At 36.8% G+C, this 19,406-nt stretch overlaps 1 protein-coding gene across 1 annotated transcript; it reads right to left on the bottom strand.

Moving 5' to 3' along the window:
* Positions 1-987: 987 nt before the first annotated feature.
* On the bottom strand, positions 988-19,254 carry mtmr12 (myotubularin related protein 12). The gene is made up of 16 exons (XM_051110664.1): positions 19,040-19,254; positions 15,474-15,531; positions 15,163-15,302; positions 12,345-12,417; positions 12,098-12,234; positions 11,919-12,006; positions 11,036-11,159; positions 10,283-10,352; positions 9,059-9,156; positions 8,622-8,746; positions 8,445-8,523; positions 8,258-8,328; positions 5,237-5,406; positions 4,632-4,808; positions 4,177-4,335; positions 988-2,285 (listed from the first exon to the last, which is right to left on the bottom strand). The coding sequence occupies exons 1-16, from the start codon at positions 19,106-19,108 to the stop codon at positions 1,692-1,694; spliced, it is 2,232 nt and encodes a 743-aa protein (XP_050966621.1). The 5' UTR covers positions 19,109-19,254; the 3' UTR covers positions 988-1,691.
* Positions 19,255-19,406: the final 152 nt, after the last annotated feature.

The following is a 19,406-nucleotide window of genomic DNA, read 5'->3' as shown; positions in this document are numbered from 1 at the left end:
CTACTAAAATAACTGCCAGCTTACAGCCAGAGAGCACTGAAACTCTGAGACCGCTGATCTCATGTATTGTTCCATACTTCCTGTTTTCTTACATTTTCTTAAGAAAATAAAAAATTAAATATTTATTAACCTGAAGGTTGACTTGGCATCTGGGAAAAAGAAATGAGCAGTCACATTGGACCACAGTGAGTATAATCTACAATAGATTTTAAATGCAGCAGTAACAATATTATATCTGTAGATGGCTCCACATTTTCCTTGGCTAACCTTTTTGAGATGCTTTTCAGTGTCACAAAAAACCAAAAACATGCTTTAGGCACAGCACCGGCCTGTACAAACCATCAAAAGCTATAATATGTGAGGAGTCAGAGAAGTGTGGAAGTCAGATGTGTAACTCTTTATAATGGATGCTATTATTCAGGATAAGCTCATCTATCCATAGACCAGTGGAATGGAACACTGTATGGAATGTTACTTGGTAATGATTTTATGTAACACTGCACTGTGGAAAGGCTGGAAGCTGAGGGCTATATCCTGTTCCTGTTTTGGGATGAGCAAGAGAACAATCCTAGGTATTGTTCCGTTAAGAACATCAAAAATAAAAGAGAGCTTACATCCTGTCTGAAGGCTCATATTATGTTTGAGATACAGTAGGGCACATGTGGTTTAACAAAAGCCTGTTTTTACTTTCCCAAAAGGACCCGCTTTAGCACCAAAGGCACTTTAAGCACCTAATTTGAATCTGACAAGGCCACTATATTCCTGTATTTACCTTATAATATTATAATTTAATAATGTATGGACGAATATTTAACATACACTACCAAGTCAAAAGTTTTTTAACAGCACATTTTTTTTTTTTTAAAAGAAGTCTCTCCTGCTCACCAAGCCTGCATTTATTTGATCCAAAATACAGCAAAAGCAGTAATATTGTGAAATATTTTCACTATTTAAAATAACTGCTTTCTATTTTAATATATTTTAAAATGTAATTTATTCCTGTGATCAAAGCTAAATTTTCTGTATCATTACTCCAGTCTTCACTGTCACATGATCTTTCAGAAATCATTTTAATATGCTGATTTGCTGTTCAGTAAACATTTTTAATTATTATAATCAATATTTAAAAGTTGAGTAATTTTTTCAGGATTCTTGGATGAATAGAAAAAAAAATCCAAAAATCATCATTTGTCTGAAATAAAAAGCTTTTGGTAATATTATACATTATACTATTCAAAAGCTTGGAGTCAGTATTATTTATTTATTTATTTTTGATAAAGACACTTTAACAAAAGATATCCATTTTAGATAAATGCTGTTCTTCTGAACTTTCTATTTATCAAAAAAACCTGAAAAAGGTCTACTCAGCTGTTTTCAACAAAATAATGAAAATAATCATAATAATAAAAAATGTTTTTTGACCAGTGAATCAGAATATTAGAATGATTTCTGAAGGATCATATGACTGGAGTAATGCTGCTAAAAATTCAGCTTTGAAATTACAGGAATAAATTACATTTTAAAATGTATTAAAATAGAAAAGAGTTACTTTAAATAGTAAACATATTTCAAAATTTTAATGTTTTTGCAGTACTTTAGATCAAATAAATGCAGGCTTGGTGAGCAGAAGAGACTTCTTTACAGTTCACAAACTTTTGACCGGTAGTGTATGGGTGAAAAAAGACTACATATTAAACCAAACTCTCAAACGAACTGGCCTCATCTTCCTGACTGGCTAGGCTGTCAGTTACCATAAGGCTTTGCATTAGACCTGTAGGAATGATGGGCTTGAATGATCGGTTGCGGTTGTGAGCGAAGGGGAATGACGATGACAATCGTCCTGAGGAGGCGAACGAGAGCAGCCGCTGGTGAATGTATGGACGGTGATCAAGTTTAGCTGCTTGCGATGAGTCTTTTTGCTCCAGCACGCGCTTCAGATCCTGCACCTGACTTAGAAGTTCCATTAGCTTGGTCATGACGGCCACAGAGCCTCCGCCTAGGATGTGCACTTCAGGTATCCAGCGCAGGTAACGCTGCATCCAGACGCGGACAGACGGTCCATCCAGACAGGGGAGCAGGAGGCCATGATAGTCCAGAGGACGCTGTTGCCAGGACTCGTAGAACTCTCGGGTGGTGGCGGCACCGGGGGAGTCGGGAGAGCCCATCCAGCGACTGATACGTTTCACCCGTAGCATCTTTTTAAGGCTGTCGGTCTCATCCTTAAAGAAACCCTTCTTCGTTGGGGTTTTGAAAGCTGTACTTGGTAAGGATAACTGTCTTTGGTGCTAGACATTTTAAATGAAAAGAGTGTTAATATTACTCAGCAAAAAATTAATGCACACAATGAACTCAACTAGGACATTATTGAATATAAACAGTAGGGAAAGACTGGATATGGTGTCACCCTCACCTTTATTTTCCTTGACTACAGACGTTATTACATCTCAACAAGTTTATCAAATAGCTATGCTCTTATTAAGCTTTTATGAAAAAAAAAGCTTTCATTTAAAAATTAAAATTACCACATGATTTACTAACCCTCAAACCATCCTAGGTGTATATGACTTTCTACTTTCAGACGAATACAATTGGAGTTATATATAAAAATTTCCTTGTGACATATATTCAAATTAAATGGCTTCACAAAAAAAAAAAAAAAAAAAAAAAAAAAAAAAGTAAGGTGACACTTGATTTTGCCCATCAGGAATGATTGGATCATAGAATCAAGGGCATTGCAAACTAAATGGGTTCACATGATTTAAAAACAAGTTATATTATTGACTTAATATTTAAAAATATAATATTGGAAATTGTGATTATTTAAATACATATTTTAAATGGTAAATGTCTGTAAATTCAGATTATACAGTGTAATTCAGAAGTGTAATTCAGTCTCTGGCTGGGATGTATGATTTATCTGTCATTATTCAGTTAATTGTAAACATTTACTTATATAGAATATTTGATTTAACACCTTATCAAAATATCAATCATTATTAGGTGTTGACCAATATGTTTTTCAGGGCCGATGCTGATACAGATTATTGCAGATCGAGTAGACATATAACTGATATTTTGAACCGATATATGCCTGGTATAAAAGTGAAAATCCATGTCAAATTTAAGAATAACAAGGGCTCTGACAAAAAAAACTCTTTAAATGCATTTACATTTTTTAAACAGCAAATTGATTTTAAAAATGACCGATAACGATAAAACTGCTTAAGATCAGCACCGACCACCTGGCCAAGCCGATAATCGGTCAACCCCTAATCATTAAGTTTCAAATGATATTAGATGTATTTTATATATCTGCATTTTATGTATTATGCCATAAAACCTAAAAGTGCAAATTAATTTCCTTTACTAACATACTGCATGATGTATACATGCTGAACTCATTGATATAAATATGATACAGTTTAGCAGTAAATGAACACAGTTCTTAAAGAAAAAGTTCACTTGCAGAACAAAAACTGATAGATAATTTACTCACCCCTTGTCATCCAAGATGCTCATGTCTTTCTTTCTTCAGTTGTAGAGAAACTATGTTTTTTGAGGAAAACATTTCAGGAATGTTCTCCATATAGTGGACTTCTATGGTGCCTGTGAGTTTGAACTTCCAAAATGCAGTTTAAATGCAGCTTTAAGGGGCTCTAAACGATCCCAGCTGAGGAAGAAATGTCTTACCTAGCAAAACGATCAGTTATTTTTAAAAAAAAAAAAAAAGGAAAAATACAAATGTATATACTTTTTAACCTCAAATGCTTGTCTTTTGTAGCTCTGCGATGCACATGCGTACTCTGTGTAATCCGGGTCAGTTAGGGTATGTTGAAAAACTCCCATCTCATTTTCTCTTCCAACTTCAAAATCGTTCTACATCATTTTACCTTTTTTTTTTTTTTTGGTAAAGGGTGTTTGACCCTCCTGCAATTTTGGAAGTTTAAACTCGTGGGCACCATAGAAGTCCACTTTCTGGAGAAAAATTCTGGAATGTTTTTCTTAAGAAACAATTTCTTTACGACTGAAGAAATAAAAACACAAACATCTTGGATGAAAAGGGGGTAACTAAATTATATGTAAATTTTTGTTCTGGAAGTGAACTTCTCCTTCAAGGGAAGAATTTTCCACATCTTTCCTTAAAATATTAAATATAAGGGCATTTCACTCTCTCACCTTGAGCTTGTGAGGTCTGCGTACAACTTTCTCGTGTTTCACCTTTTCTGAATACAGGGGGTTAAAGAAGAAATTCTGGGCTTTGCTGTCAAACTGCACAGACCAGTCCCACACTGTAGGGCAGCTCAATGGGCCGCTTTGTGCAAGCGGTGACTCTGCCTGCCAAGACAATCAAGCACACGCAGTTAGCAGGAGGCGTGCCGACTGTGTCAGGGAGGCAGTGGCCACTAACTTCGGAGTACATGTAGACTAATAACTGCATCACAGAGGGCTAACTGTTTTCTTCTTAGCCACTGTCCTTTTATAAATACCTCTAATACTGCACAACTTGCAGAATGGTGAATGCAGTACTCAAAAAGCAATCTTTTAACTGTGCTATCACAACATAACAATGATATCTACCTCAACAAAAGTGTTTTAAATGAAACACATAAAATTAAATCCGAAAGTTCTACCTTCAAAACACTTTCTCTGTGATGGGCAGAGTTGAACAGAAAGGTGCCAAAGATTGGCACATGAACACTGTCAGACAGCACAGTCAGGTACGTCTCGGAGAACTGGAAGGCCGGACTGTGCTGCTGAACAAGCTGCCACACGCACTCCAGGAACAGGAGAAATACTGGAGAATGACACTACATTGAGAAACAAGACAATGAAGATGAGAATAGCTTTCAATCTGTCATCATTAAATCACACAATAAACCCTAGAAGGACATATATTGTATAATGCTGAATGGGTTTATTTTGGGATAATGACTTTCTTAGCAAACAGGTAAATAAATGGACATTGCTTCTAGGTGAAATTATTAAGTCTAAGTAGAGTTCAGTAGTCTTCAATCAAAATATCTGACTGCGGAATGCCACAACTGTCCAATCAGAATCAATGATACCAGACAAACGTGTTTCAGGACATGATTTTACAACCTGATAAAAGGTTGCTTTTTTGGCTGCCTGTAATTCTCAGAGGTTGAGAATAATGAAAACGGGCAAATATGAAACAGTAACATTTTCACTAAGCCTCTGAAGAAACAACAGGCAAGAACGAGCATGCAATAATTACCTCCTTGTCTTTCTGATGGAGGTGATTGCATCGATCCAGGAAGGCATGGCAACCAGCCACCCACTCCTTCTGCACTAGACTCTGAAAACCCATCAGTGTTCTGTAATAAGGGTCCAGCATTATCTGAGCCAGACTGGAGATTACACAGCACAGATCTGTTCCCTCTTCCTCTGCAATCAATCAATATCAAGACAAAACATCAGGGGATACAATCCCTAAGTCAAAGGGATAGATCTATTGAGGTTTAAAAGTACTTTATTTTTAATGGTAAGCAATTTCTGCACTACATGTGGTAATAAGTAGAACTGCAGTTCTTTCAGACACTTGGACAAATGGGTGTGGTCCATACCTGTCAACACAACGTTTTTCCCAGGAGTCTCCTGCATTTCACACCCTTTTCCCGCCCGCCTCCCATGGCCCATACTTCATTATATGAATAATCGCATCAATATATTATTCCAATCCAAAGTTGTCTAGTTGCCAGACATTGTTTGAAATGCATAGTACTCATGTTTGACACATACAAATTCCAACCTATCTGTAACCTCAACCTGGCAACCTACAACTGATCTGCGCAGGTAGTATACAAAGGAAGTTGAATCAAGCATCACTGGTAGAAATGGGTGGAGAAGATTTGGGTGGTGCGCCGTTGAATATAACAAAATATAAATGCAAATTTAACAACAGTTGGACGGAAGAATCTCAAAGCCATATTAACAGTGCCCGCACCTTTTGCAAAGTGTTTCGCACAAAGCGATTTTAATATCAGACACGGTGGGAAAAATGATGTTACTCAGCACATTAAATCACAACGGCATGATCGCGCAGCGGAGACACAGAAGGGTACACTGGTCATTTCAACCTTCATCACTACAGGACGGATGGAGGCAGAAACCATGTTACAGGCAGACGTTTAGTTATGTGCAATAAAAAAGCCCATAATGATTTCAAGAGGCCTTAAATTTGACAGAATGACAAGAACTGAAATACAGCTTTATGATTAAACTTCAAAAGGCTATGATTAAATATGAGTGCTGCACATTTTAAAGAGAACCCTGGGTACTATGACATGCATCACTTAATATAATGTAAATTATGCCTCTTACTGAAACTGAAGCTTACAGGTGGCAATGAATGAAAGTTTAGGCTTAAAGGAGAAGTCCACTTCCAGAACAGAAATTGACAGATAATGTACTCACCCCTTGTCATCTAAGATGTTCATGTTTTTCTTTCTTCAGTCATAAAGAAATTATGTTTTTTGAGGAAAACATTTCAGCATTTTTCTCCATAAAGTGGACTTCTATGGAACTTCCAAAATGCAGTTTAAATGCGGCTTCAAAAAATCCCAAATGCGGTTGTAAACGATCCCAGCCGAGGAAGAAGGGTCTTATCTAGCGAATCGAGCGGTTATTTTCTTTTTTTCTTTTTTTAAAAAACAAACATTTTATATACTTTTTAATCTCAAACGCTCCTCTTGTCTTGCTCTGCCTGAACTCTGTTCTTTTCTGGTTCATGACAGTTAGGGTATGTCGAAATGTTCTCATGTTCTCACTCAACTTCAAAATTATCCTATATCGCTGTTTTACCTTTTTTGTTAAGGTTGTTTGATCTTCTTTGCATGATCACTTTGCAAAGACTGGGTCAGTGCTTCTGCAGCGATGTAGGATGATTTTAAAATACAATGTTTAAAATACAAGTTTTTTGACATACCCTAACTGTCTTGAGCCAGAATACACAGAGTTCAGGCAGAGCAAGACAAGAGGAGCGTTTGAGATTAAAACGTATTTAAATTGTATTTTTTTAAATGAAAATAACCAATCGTTTGCTAGAAAAGACCCTTCTTCCTCGGCTGGGATCGTTTACAACCGCATTTGGGATCATTTGAAGCTGCATTTAAACTGCCTTTTGAAAGTTCAAACTCCGGACACCATATCAGTCCATTATAAGGAGAAAAATCCTGAAATCTTTACAACTGAAGAAAGGAGGACATCAACATCTTGGATGACAAGGGAGTGAGTACATTAGCTGTAATTTTTTGTTCTGGAAGTGGACTTGTCCTTTAAACCAAATGTTGTACCATAGATTTTCCCCACAAAGAGTCTAAATATCCCAGATATCGAATGAAATCCATGCTGAGAAACTCCTTTAGTGGCCGCGGCATCATGACAAGCATAACCATGTTTACATCTTGCCAAGACTGCATCTAGCGTTTCTTGTCTTTGCCATTTGTAAGCTTTTTCATTAGCTGTGGTCTACTAAAAGCCTCAAAGGCATCAGGGCTAAAGTGGAAAGAACAAAGCGGCAAGTCTTTAGGAAGTTTTATTCGTCCACTGGCATCTTCCCATTCTTTTCTTCTATCCTTATTGCTAGAAAAAGCAGTGAAGACTTACTTTGCTTGTTGCCCTTTGACTGTAAATTACAACCAAAAGCTGCACAATGTGGCACTGTATTAGTATTTTATTTTCTGAGTTGTGTTGCGGTAAAAATAGCAACAGTAGCGGCAGTAGCGCAGCTACTTCATGTAATTGAAATAATGGCGCCCCACATAGTCCAAAACATATGTATAAAACAATGTGGATTTTTTTAAATAACGCAAGTCTTTCATGGGTTTTCTACTACATGTTTTAGTAAAAGACATCATTTATGTTATATTAAACCATACAAGTCTTAATGCCCGGAATTCCCTTTCAAATCGGAAGCTGTGCTGCTTTGTGTACAGTCGTTACCACGAAAACAGCTATATTTCTGCCACTTCAAAATCGTCACCTGGTGGCAGAGAGTGAATTTGCATTTTCAATAAGCTTGTCTGCTATTTCTGTTCAAACCAAAGCCTGGTAGATTGACTACAACATAATACATTATAAAAATCTTGGACTTTGGTACCCAGATGTTGACAGGTATGGTGTGGACCCATCCCAAACTCTCAGTTTGGTTAACCCAGAAGCTAACATGTTGGACCAACAAAACAAAAGCCCCAGACTCTTTGGAAAGTCAAATTCAGTTGAAACATGCTTGGCCTACCTGTTATAAGAACATTTGTGTTGTCCTTTTCAAGGCATTCAACCACCTCTACTGCTTTTTGGAGACATTGTCTGTTGAGGACATTAAATGCAGATTGATAATAGTTTCACAGAATCCAATTAATTATTATGAACAGGAACGCAAACAGTAAATCACACAATTTAGTATTTTATTAATGTAAGCTGACCTAATAATGTCTAGCCATCCTGAGCTTTCAAGGGAAGAGAACCATTTCACATCTGACAACCAAAACTCAGTTGAGTTTTCTAAGAGACAAATAAAAAAACATTACACAGTAATCTGATATTTGAGATTTTGTTTTCACTTTTTCTTGTATAAGAGGTTTGCATATTCTGTGACTCACCAATAAGAAAGAATTGTTTGAACTTGTTATATGACTGCTGGATGTCTTGGATGGTAGGAAGTGATTCTGAGAGGTCCTCTGTTTTTACAGAGTAAAGGTAATTATGTGCAACTGCATTTATCATTCTGAAAAAAAAAACAGAATGTCATTGTGAAAGCACACAGACAGTCAAGATAAAACAGTACTTCTTTTTTGCTGAGGATACCATATTACAAAACTATTTTGGTCCTTCAGTTGAACAGAGAGTCTAGCACATTACTAGATAACAAATCGCCATGTTGTTCTTTGATAAAGAACAGCACCCTTGAGTGTCAGCACATAAAAACACAGAAACTCAGGCCACAAATGACCATGAGGACATCGTAACAGACTGACTGATCTCATGGGATAAATAAACAGTGTAATAAACAGTGTCAAAACACAGTATATTTCATTACGTGTCAAAGTGCTTTTGGAAATCTCCATCTTCTTGTGCCATAGGTGGGAAAGATGCTTTGAAGAGAGCACAGCCGCTGTGATGAGACCAACACCAGATCTAAAAATAAAAATAACAGGCATCCAACTTCACTTACAATCCGCTATACAACTGACAATTTAGGTCACACTTTATATTAGGTGACCTTAAATACTATGTACTTGCATTAAAAAAAAAAAAAAAGTACAATGCACTTATTGTGTTCATATTGTATTGCAAAATAATTTTGCTGATATTGAGGTGGTATAGGTGGTATAGGTAAGTTTAAAGGCACAATATGTACGTTTTCACCGCTAAAGGCTGCATATTTATAACAAATAAAGAAACAAAGACGTAGTTTAATGACATCATGATTGAGTGTGGAATCATGGAAGTTGTCTTCATTTCCACAGCCGATGCAATCCGACGGGACTCGGGCAGAAATCATGTCCATGGATAAGCTAATGCATTAAAGACTTATTAAGGTCACTATAGTATGAAGCAGGGTGGGGCTGAAAGTTATGGAAGCAGAACGAGGATGCTGGATTATGCTTTTACTATACAGTCGACCACTTCTGCTTCTTCCGGTCATGTGTATGTAGGAAAAAGCAGCACTGTTTTATCATACGAGTGTGTTGAAAGTTCTGTTATAATGCTACTCTGCGCATTAGTCACCTGTCCAATTGAATGCATAATGAATTAAAGTGTCTTTGGGGTTTCCAAGTTTTCTAAAAAATAAAAACGGACAATCATGAGTGCGTGACGTCATTGACAGGTATTGCAATGACACGGTCCATTACACTAGTTAAAACTGCTTATTTCTCTGGATTTTAACATTCCTCGGAACATTTGGGATAATGTAAGTACACAAGTCAGCAAACTATGTAACACTGTTCTATTGGTTTTTGGATAAAAATCATACATTGTGCCTTTTAAGAGTGCGTAAGGTAAGTGTAACTATAAATGTAATTACAGAATTTAATTACAGATGTAATTCCATGCAAGTATTTTTAAAATACAAGTACAAAGTAAAAACATTTATGTATGCATTGTAACAAATGATTCATTTAAATGCAAGTACATAGTAGTTAATGTCACTTAATACAAAGTGGGACCACAATTTGTACACAGATTGCAATGTTACAATATTAACAACATTCATAGAAATTATTTAAATGCTTAGATCTTGTTAAATTGCTTAACTCACTGGTAAGCCCTTTCCTTGGTAGCTGAATATATCCGCTAGTGCTGATGGGATGACAAAGTACTTCGGCAACCTAAACACAATGTCAGAGCAGTGTTTTTTGTTAGATACATTTATTTCACAATGTATGACATGCTATAGATCACTGAAAAAAAAACAGTTAATAAAATGGATGCATTTACCTTATAATAATTGAGAGACTACATGGAATATTTGCTCTTTTAGAAATACATATATGTGACCCTGAACCACAAAACCAGTCATAAGGGTCAATTTTTTGAAATTTAAATATGTGTGTGATTTGTTAGGTTAGCACAATATTTGGCCGAGATACAACTATTTGAAAATCTGGAATCGAGGGTGCAAAAAAAAAAATTAAATATTGAGAAAAATCGCCTTTAAAGTTGTCCAAATGAAGTTCTTGCAATGCACCTTACTAACCAAAAATTAAGTTTTGATATATTTACAGTAGGAAACTTACAAAATATCTCATGGAACATGATCTTTACTCTAATATCCTGATGATTTTTGGCATAAAAGAAAAATCTATAATTTTCCATAACCTATTTTTTTTTTTTTTTTTTGGTGAACTACCCAAATATAAACAGTGTCGTATGAATTTCATAATAATTTAGGTCAGTAGCACATATAAACATTGATTAGAGATTACATCCTGTTACTAAACATGGACCTTGTAATTCAAACAACAGTAACTTTATCAGACTCTTCACAGCCAACAACAGCAACATAAAGTACCTTTGTGAGAGTTCAAAGTTCTCGTTTTCAGTAACTAATCTACAGTTCGCCTTCATCCGTTTCATTTCCTGGGTCCAGTCCTCTGGTGAGTCAAACATAATGGTCTCCTGTTTCCTCTGCATTTCTGCAAATACAAAGTACATCTTTTGTTGTTGTTCCAGAGTTCACCAATGAGAGTTGAAGACATTTAAAATGTAAAACCATATAAGATAGTCCTTCATTCTTAAACAGGACAATAAGGATGGCTGATGGTCGAAGGAAAGTGTGAAAGAGTTCTGTGACAGCTGTTGAATCTTTCACTTACTCTACCCGAGCCAATGCTGCGTTGTCACTAAAGTATTTTAGTGTAGTTATCATACCTAAAAATATATTACGGTTTTTACAAAAATAATGTTAAGGTGCGCAACTGTGTTCAACACTGATAATAACAAAAAAGTTTCTTAAAAAGCAAATCAGCATATTAGATCTGAAGGATCATATGACATTGAAGATTACAGTAACGGTTGCTGAACATTCAGCTTTGCATCGCAGGAATAAATGAAATTATAATGTCTATAAAGAGAGAATGACTGTTGTTCTTTCAGCCATCTGCTGCATTCCAGTTGCAGAGACTATGATCAGAATTTAGCAGTTGGTGCTACAAGACCAAAGCTGCATTTCAGATGTGTGCAAAGTTCATGTTCTGCATAAGTGAACTTCTCAAGGTTGTTTGGTGAATTACTGCTTTTGGTTGCTGTAGTATTTGGAGGCATGTAGTTAAAAGTACACACTGACAACATAAGAATAAAGTACTCATACAACAGCTGTATTTACATCAACAAGTGAAGCTGAAAAGTATCAACATAAACACAATGGAAGCCTATACAAGAAGATTAATCTGTACCTGGGCTTGGTGTTCCCATATAGGAAAAAGCAAAGACACACTTGAGAGATTTCTCCTCTAAACAGTGGTGAGCAACTCCCTGAAAGATCTGAAAGAACAAACAAGCAAATGCACAAGAAGGTGTAAAACCCTCTTTGAAATGTACATATATATTTCAGTGCTCATGTCAAACAAATTACCTTTTTGGCATCTTCCTCCTTGGTGAATGTTAGACAGAACTGAAAGACCCTCAGGTCTTTACAGTGAATGATCATTTTGGACGGGTACTTGTTCCTGACAAGGCCTCCTGTTAACAGTTTTCTCTTTTCGTCATAAACTTTAAAAGAAATTAAACATTTTTAAGAACCAAAAAGCTTTCAGAAAAATGCTTTTCACACATGTACATATCTATAATCATTAATGATGAAAGATAAAAACAATAATTACCACCATAGATGTGATCAACACACATTAATGGAATGTCATTTTCTCCATAGAGCTTATTCTTAAAGGTCTTGGGCTGAAACAAAGGTGAGTGACACAACAGGCTTCTTATTGTACTTTCTCAACGCAGACAACACCAAAGTAAGCAATAATTATGAAAGACAGTGATTGACAAATACCAAGTTGTCTCCAAAAGGTGTGTTTTTTACATGACACACTAAAACTAACAGGAAAGCCAGACGCTGTTGCCTTGTTCAGTGTGCTGTATCAAACTTTCACACAATATTTGTTTGTGAAATCAAGTGTGAAACACACTTTAGTTCCTGTTAACCACCCTCAAATATAAAAGTCTGAAAGTAGCCTATGATCTTGATAAACACTAACATATGATCAAATTTAGCTTTCAGCAACAACACATTTTGCAGCTTTGTAAGATCACTGATAAGATTAGTAACATCTAGATACCGGTTTTAGTCGGTTCACTGGTCTTAACAAACAAACAAAAAACAAAAAACAAAAAGATCTGAAAAAAAAAACAAAAACCTGGCATTTCGTGAATACCTGACCATTTGAGGCTTCTCTAAAACACTGGTTTCCCATCAAAATTTCACTGCCAGTGAGTCAGGCACTCAAGTTCCTGAAATTGCAGCTAAAGTGAGAGCACCCACAGCACAGTTCCTCATGCAAGGTCACCGAGAACGCAGTTTGGCAAACACTCTTTTAGACACACAATGTTTCAAGGCCAAACAAACACCAATTGTTTTCAAACTTTTTCTATTTACTCTATTTCTATATTTTTTATTAGCAGAAATGTTTATCCAAACCTGACTAACAAACAATGAAAAACTATTTATGATACAGGATCCAACAAAATTATCAGATCTGCAGTGTTTATTTTGGCTATAAAGCTTTCGAAGCAACAAACACTGTCATTTACCCAAATATGCTGATTTTCAACTAAGTAATTCAACTTTATAGTAATTCAAGATGTTCATGTTCTTGTGTCTATAATCTACTGCTTGGGTCCAATTTTTTGCATGTGCGTGACATGCCTCACTGTTGCAATTAAGGATAGCTGTTTAGCACAATAAATCTTCTGAAACTATTTTGGATTTAGAGCAGGGTTGCCAACTCAATGTTTTCATTTAGCATAATTAGTAACAAAATCAATGAGTTTAAAAAAAACACATTCAGTCATGCTCACAAAATAAGTAATGAGCTTTTCAAACAGGACACATTTTTATATGTGGCAAACTTCCTGCTGCCTGCTGCTGTCGCTATGATTTTAACTGAACATTGGCATGTAGATGTATTCAAGCTAGGACTTTCATCAAACATATAAAGTTTGGCGCAGATTGAACCTGGTTTGTTCAAAACATGACATATAGGTGGCGCTATGATTATAACTGAATATTGGCCTTTAGATGTCTTCAGGCCAGGACTCTTAACCAAACATAAGTCTACAGCAGATCGGACACTGCATGTTTAAGTTAGTGTAAAACAAGTAATTTCCTGTTGCCAGCAGGTGGCGCTATAATTGTAACAGAGTTATAACAACTTCCTTTTCTATGGTGAAACACTGAACTTTGTCAGGCCACAAGGGACACACCCTTTAATGAAAACTCAAGATCCTCGCAATTTAACATTGCAAAGGCCTTTAGAGTAGACTGACCAAATATAATGTTGATGTCATTAAAATGTAGGAGGAGCTCGTTAGAGCATAAAACATGCTACTTCTTGTTGCCAGCAGGTGGCGCTATGACTATAACTGAATATGGGCATGTAGATCTCTTCAGGATAGGACTCTTAACAAACATGTGAATTTTGGTGCAGAACGGACATTGTATGCCTGAATTATAACAACTTCCAGTTTCATGGCGAGACATCGAAGATTGTCAGGCCGCCACGGACACACCCTTGTGTGATTCAAGGTCTTTGCAATTTAACATCCCAAAGGGCTTTAGATTACACTGACAAAATTTGATGTTGATCTGTTTAAACCTCTAGGAGAGTTCGTTAAAACACAACGTCTGAAAATGGCAAAAACGGCACAAAACTTGCAGAGAAAATTCAAAATAAGAGACTTCCTGTTGGGATTTGGGCTTGGTACCTAGAGACTTTTTTGTAGGTATTGGTGTGTTACATGTGTCTACCGAATTTCGTACATGTACATGAAATGTAGCTTGAGGGGCACTTCCTTAAAATTTTATAGGTGGTGCTATTGAGCCATTTTGCCACACCCACTTCTGAAACCCATATCAGATGTAATTTTTGCACAACTTTTGGCGCGTGTGCAAAGTTTCATGAGTTTTTGAGTATGTTTAGGCCCTTAATAATGCAATTCATTTTAGAGAAGAACAAGAAACTGAGCAATTCTAGTAGGGACCTTGCACCACCAGTGCTCAGGCCCTAATACAAAATGTAACAGATAAACAATCCTAATTAATAGAATCCTCATCATTAATATAGCAAACTGTATGAACATGTAGCTCACACATCATCTTCTCTTCAAACCACACTGCACATACAAGAACTCTGCAGTCTACATACAGGAAGTATATGATGTTTTAAAAAAAACACTGTGGTTCTTTGGTCGTTTGAATTACAAAATATACATGGCTTCTTAGGTGACAGCATTGTAAATGTAAATTACCAATACAGTGTTGATGTATGTTGATTATTTTGGTCTACTGTAAGCAGATGATTCATGACTGTTTCCGTGAACCATACAACCATCCATACAAACTAGTAAAATGCTGTTATACTCTTTTCTCATGTGTCAGAACAGAAAGGTTTGTTGAGGCCTGTCACCAATTCTTACCGTCTCCTCTTGTGATGTCTCATCACTAATGAAGGTAACACGAAAATTGGTGCAGAACAATGTGCCAAAGACGCCACGCTGGGACAGATCATCTTGAGTGTATTTGAGAATGGGGTTGGCGCTACAGAACTCCACTTCACCTAAGGAGCAACAGAACAATAGTCATGCTAGTTAGAGAACAATTATTAAAGTCTGGATTGAAAATTACACCCAGAGTACCAGTGACACATAAAATATTTTAGATTCACTTACAATAACACAAAGAAAAAAACGGAGAGAGCAAAACATTGTGCAAAGTATTTAATATTTACCTGGTAGCAAATCAGGATGTTTCTCTTTCTTTGGCGGGTCTTTGTCCAATTTTATTTCCTTAACAAGACACAAGCAAGTATAAACTGTAAACATGATTGATTATCTAAACAAAAATCTTACTAAATGACATTTTCACAAGCACTGTGTTTAGCAATGTCAAACACATCATGCCACATTTCACACACTGAGTGGCTGCTGCTGAGTAAGTGAATATTTGAAGTCTAGATGCCTCCACACGACATCTGCTCTGTAATTAAAACTCCAATAGCTGCTGTCGTACATATGAGAATTTAAAGGGGTCATCAGATGCCCATTTTCCACAAGTTGATATGATTCTTTAGGGTTTTAATGAAAAGTCTCTAATATTCTTTGATTAAAAATTCTCAATGGTTTTGTAAAACAACACCCTTGTCAAAATGAGCTCTGCAACAATCATCTCATTCTAGGGGTTGTTCCTTTAAATGCAAATGAGCTCTGCTCACCCCGCCCCTCTCTTCTCTCTGTGGAATGACGACCTTGTTTACTTTAGCCGCATTTAGCCGCGTTTAGCCGCTAAACTTCCTAATTACCACGTTATAAGGAAAGGCGATCACAAAGATTCATAAAAAAACGCTTATACACACTTCTGCTGTAAGTGAAGCTGGATCACGAATGATTTGCGCGAACATAGACGTATATATGTAGATCGGGAGGCGCATTCCCTTCACAAACAAATGTAATCTACTGCATCTTCAGCGGCTCAGATGTCGAGAGTAAATGACAACCACTATGTTCATTATTACATCCAGCAACACAACACCTCAATCGCTCAATCTGAGATATTCTTGTCTAACTTACATCCCTGCTCCGGAATCGAAACAATGGAGGTCGGACTGTTACAGCTGATCTGAGGTAAGACGCTCATGTCAATCAACTATTGTGGGAGCGGCCTCTGTGGGTGTGACGCCACACCGACAGGCATCTGAGAATGGTTTGATTTGAAAAAGGGGATATTATTTTTACAGATTAATTAAAAACCACTGCATGGATTTTTATCACTATAGGGTAGATTTGTACATACACTGCCAACACACATTAATGTTCAAACAACATGAAAAAGTGAACTTAGCATCCGATGACCCCTTTAAGTAGGTATAACTGCCATTTATTACATTAAAGGAAGAGTTCCTCCAAAAATAAACATTCTACTGTTATTTAGTTGTTTTTGGGAAACCAACCAAATCAATCAACTAATGGCATTGTGTAAAAATTGTAGATATTCAGTTGAAACAAACATGATAAATAATGGAAAGGAAGCCATCAAGCATCCTGGCTACCAGGAGGCCAGCTGCAAAACACAACGGCCAAAACTTCACAAACAGCCCCAAGTATTTGAGGCACTCCTTTCCCTAATGACTTCCTGGGGGTGAAAACATTCTCTTAAAAGTTGCTTTTGAAACCTAAGACATTAAAAACACATGGTCTTTCCGTTTATGTAAATTTTGCTAGACATAAAAATAGATCACAGTGGGTCTTCACTAATATCAAGCCAACAAAAATGAGGGAGAGAGTGCTGGGAGATCTGACCAAGCCTTCTGTTTCTGATCGTCAAAGAGGGAATCAGCTGAACTGTTTACATAAGACCAACGGCCAGTTGCATCAACATAGACACTATGTTAAGATTGTGTATTAAAATGCTGGGTTAAAAACAATCCAGCCCTGGGTGAAATATGGATGAACTCAGCGATTGGGTTGTTTTGACCCAGCGGTTGAGTTAAAGGTTAAATCCCAACTTCCTGGGTAGTTTTGTTTAACTCAATTATTGCTTAAAATAAACCCAAAACAGGTTGGACATGAACATTTATTAATAAGTTGAATACATAATTATTAAAAAATAAAAATTTGCTTTTTAATAAATGCTCGATATTATTGCTGATGCGTCTAGTGATTATGTGTCTGCTTTTTTGATTTCGGGTTCATTTTAGACCACTCATTTTTAGACAATAGTTGAGTTAAAACTACCCAGAAGGTTGGGTTAGAGGAGAAAATGAGATGGGAGTTTTTCGACCTACCCAAACTGTCTTGAACCGGAATACACAGAGTTCACGCAGAGCTAAACAAGATGAGCATTTGAGGTTAAGTATATAAAGTTTAGAGCCCTTTAAAGCTGCATTTAAACTGCATTTTGGAAGTTCAAACTCATAGGTACCACAGAAGTCCACTATATGGAGAGAAATCCTGAAATGTTTTCCCCAGAAAACATAATTTCTTTACGACTGAAGAAAGAAAGACATGAACATCTTGCATGACAAGGGAATGAGTAAATTTTCTGTACATTTTTGTTCTGGAAGTGACTAATCCTTTAAAAACTAGCTTGACCAGCTAGGGAAAAAAAGTCTCTTTTTTATGCAAATTGACTTTTTTAAAAAATTAGCCTTTTTTAAAATTAAGTAGTTTATGCAACTGGCCACAGATCTTCCTGCAGTTATTTAAGGGGATAGCTTATCATAACAGCCTCACCGCCCATTTTTTCCACTGTGTTTTTTTAATACAATGAAATTGAGCAGTGACTGAAACTCATTCTGACATAACGTCATTATAAAACACTAAAACATTACATTACATATATGGCAGATGTTTTTTTTTTTATCCAAAGTTACTTCTATTGCATTCAACCTATGCATTTCATTGGTTCATGCATTCCCTAGGAATCAAACCCATGACCTTGGGGTTGCAAGCGTTATGCTCTACTGTTTAGAGCTAAACAAAATGAAGTAACTTATCATTCTGTGCTCCACAGAATAGGGAAAATCATGCAGGTTTTGAACTACATGAGGATTACAATAACAGTTTTCCTTTCAAACTACTTCTGCATTATTTTGTAATGTAATGTTTTTATGCACTGATCTCTAACAATAGAGGGTTTCCATCTTCATGTTGTTTTCATACTGAGTGTACACCCATTCTTTCCATCATGCTTTCTTTAACAAACAATAAGGGCATGAACTCTATTGTCCATCAGTGGGTCATGACACAACCCATGACATCTATTTTAATAGGACGCCCTATGCTCGCTCACTCTGTCGCGGGAGCGCGCACATATATCAACACTAGATGTAAGTTTTAGACGTAACTATGAATGGACTTCAAACAATCATCACATGCCAGAGCCAAGTAAAAAAAACTCGTGACTCGTGTCAATAAACACAAAATCATTCAGTAACCTGGATTACAACCTGAAAGTTAGACTATATTGTAAACTTGAGGACTTCTGGTATGCCAAGAAAACTACATTTCAGTCGTCAAACCGAAGGCTTTCAACTTCGAGGTGTAAAAAAATGAATGAAAAATCAGGGTTGCACTTAGAATGCATTTCCCCATGTGAACGAAACACACTCAAAAACCGAGATTTCCCTGTTTGTCTAAACTTGAACAAGTCAACAATGTCAACATCAGCATGGGACTTTCTAACCCCGCCCAGTGCATGACTGCCCGTGGCTTCAGCTCTTGTTTTAGTTAAATTCAGTGTCTCCGGGTTGTTTTGAAAGCAGCGCAAGTACAATACTGCACGAAAGCTTTCGCTTACCTCGGGTGTAACATAAGACACAAATGACGGTTTCGTAGACTTCGCTCCTCCGCTCCCCAAACTCAACATTTTGCCTGTCCCAGTATCCCGCTTCCCGAGCAGTCAGGTGGAAATCCGGGAGAGCTCGAGCAGCCCAACTTTCCTCTCCCTCTCTGCTCTCTTTCACTCTCCACCTCTCTTTTCACAAGCGCGATTTCCTTTGGTTGGAAGACAAACCTGCTCTGACAGCAAGCCGCGCCTATTCTACGTCATTGGTTCTTTATGGACAAACTGTCCATTTCAGAGCTGGTCAGCGCAAGTCGCTTAACGCTCATTGGTCGGCGCAGCTGTCAATCACAAACGCTTCCTCATTACCGAACCCATAAGC

This window comes from Labeo rohita, chromosome 5, assembly GCF_022985175.1.
Source record: "Labeo rohita strain BAU-BD-2019 chromosome 5, IGBB_LRoh.1.0, whole genome shotgun sequence".
Lineage (NCBI taxonomy): Eukaryota > Metazoa > Chordata > Actinopteri > Cypriniformes > Cyprinidae > Labeo > Labeo rohita.
The sequence above is the reverse complement of the archived record's forward strand: the minus strand, read 5'-3'. Positions and strand labels throughout refer to the sequence as shown.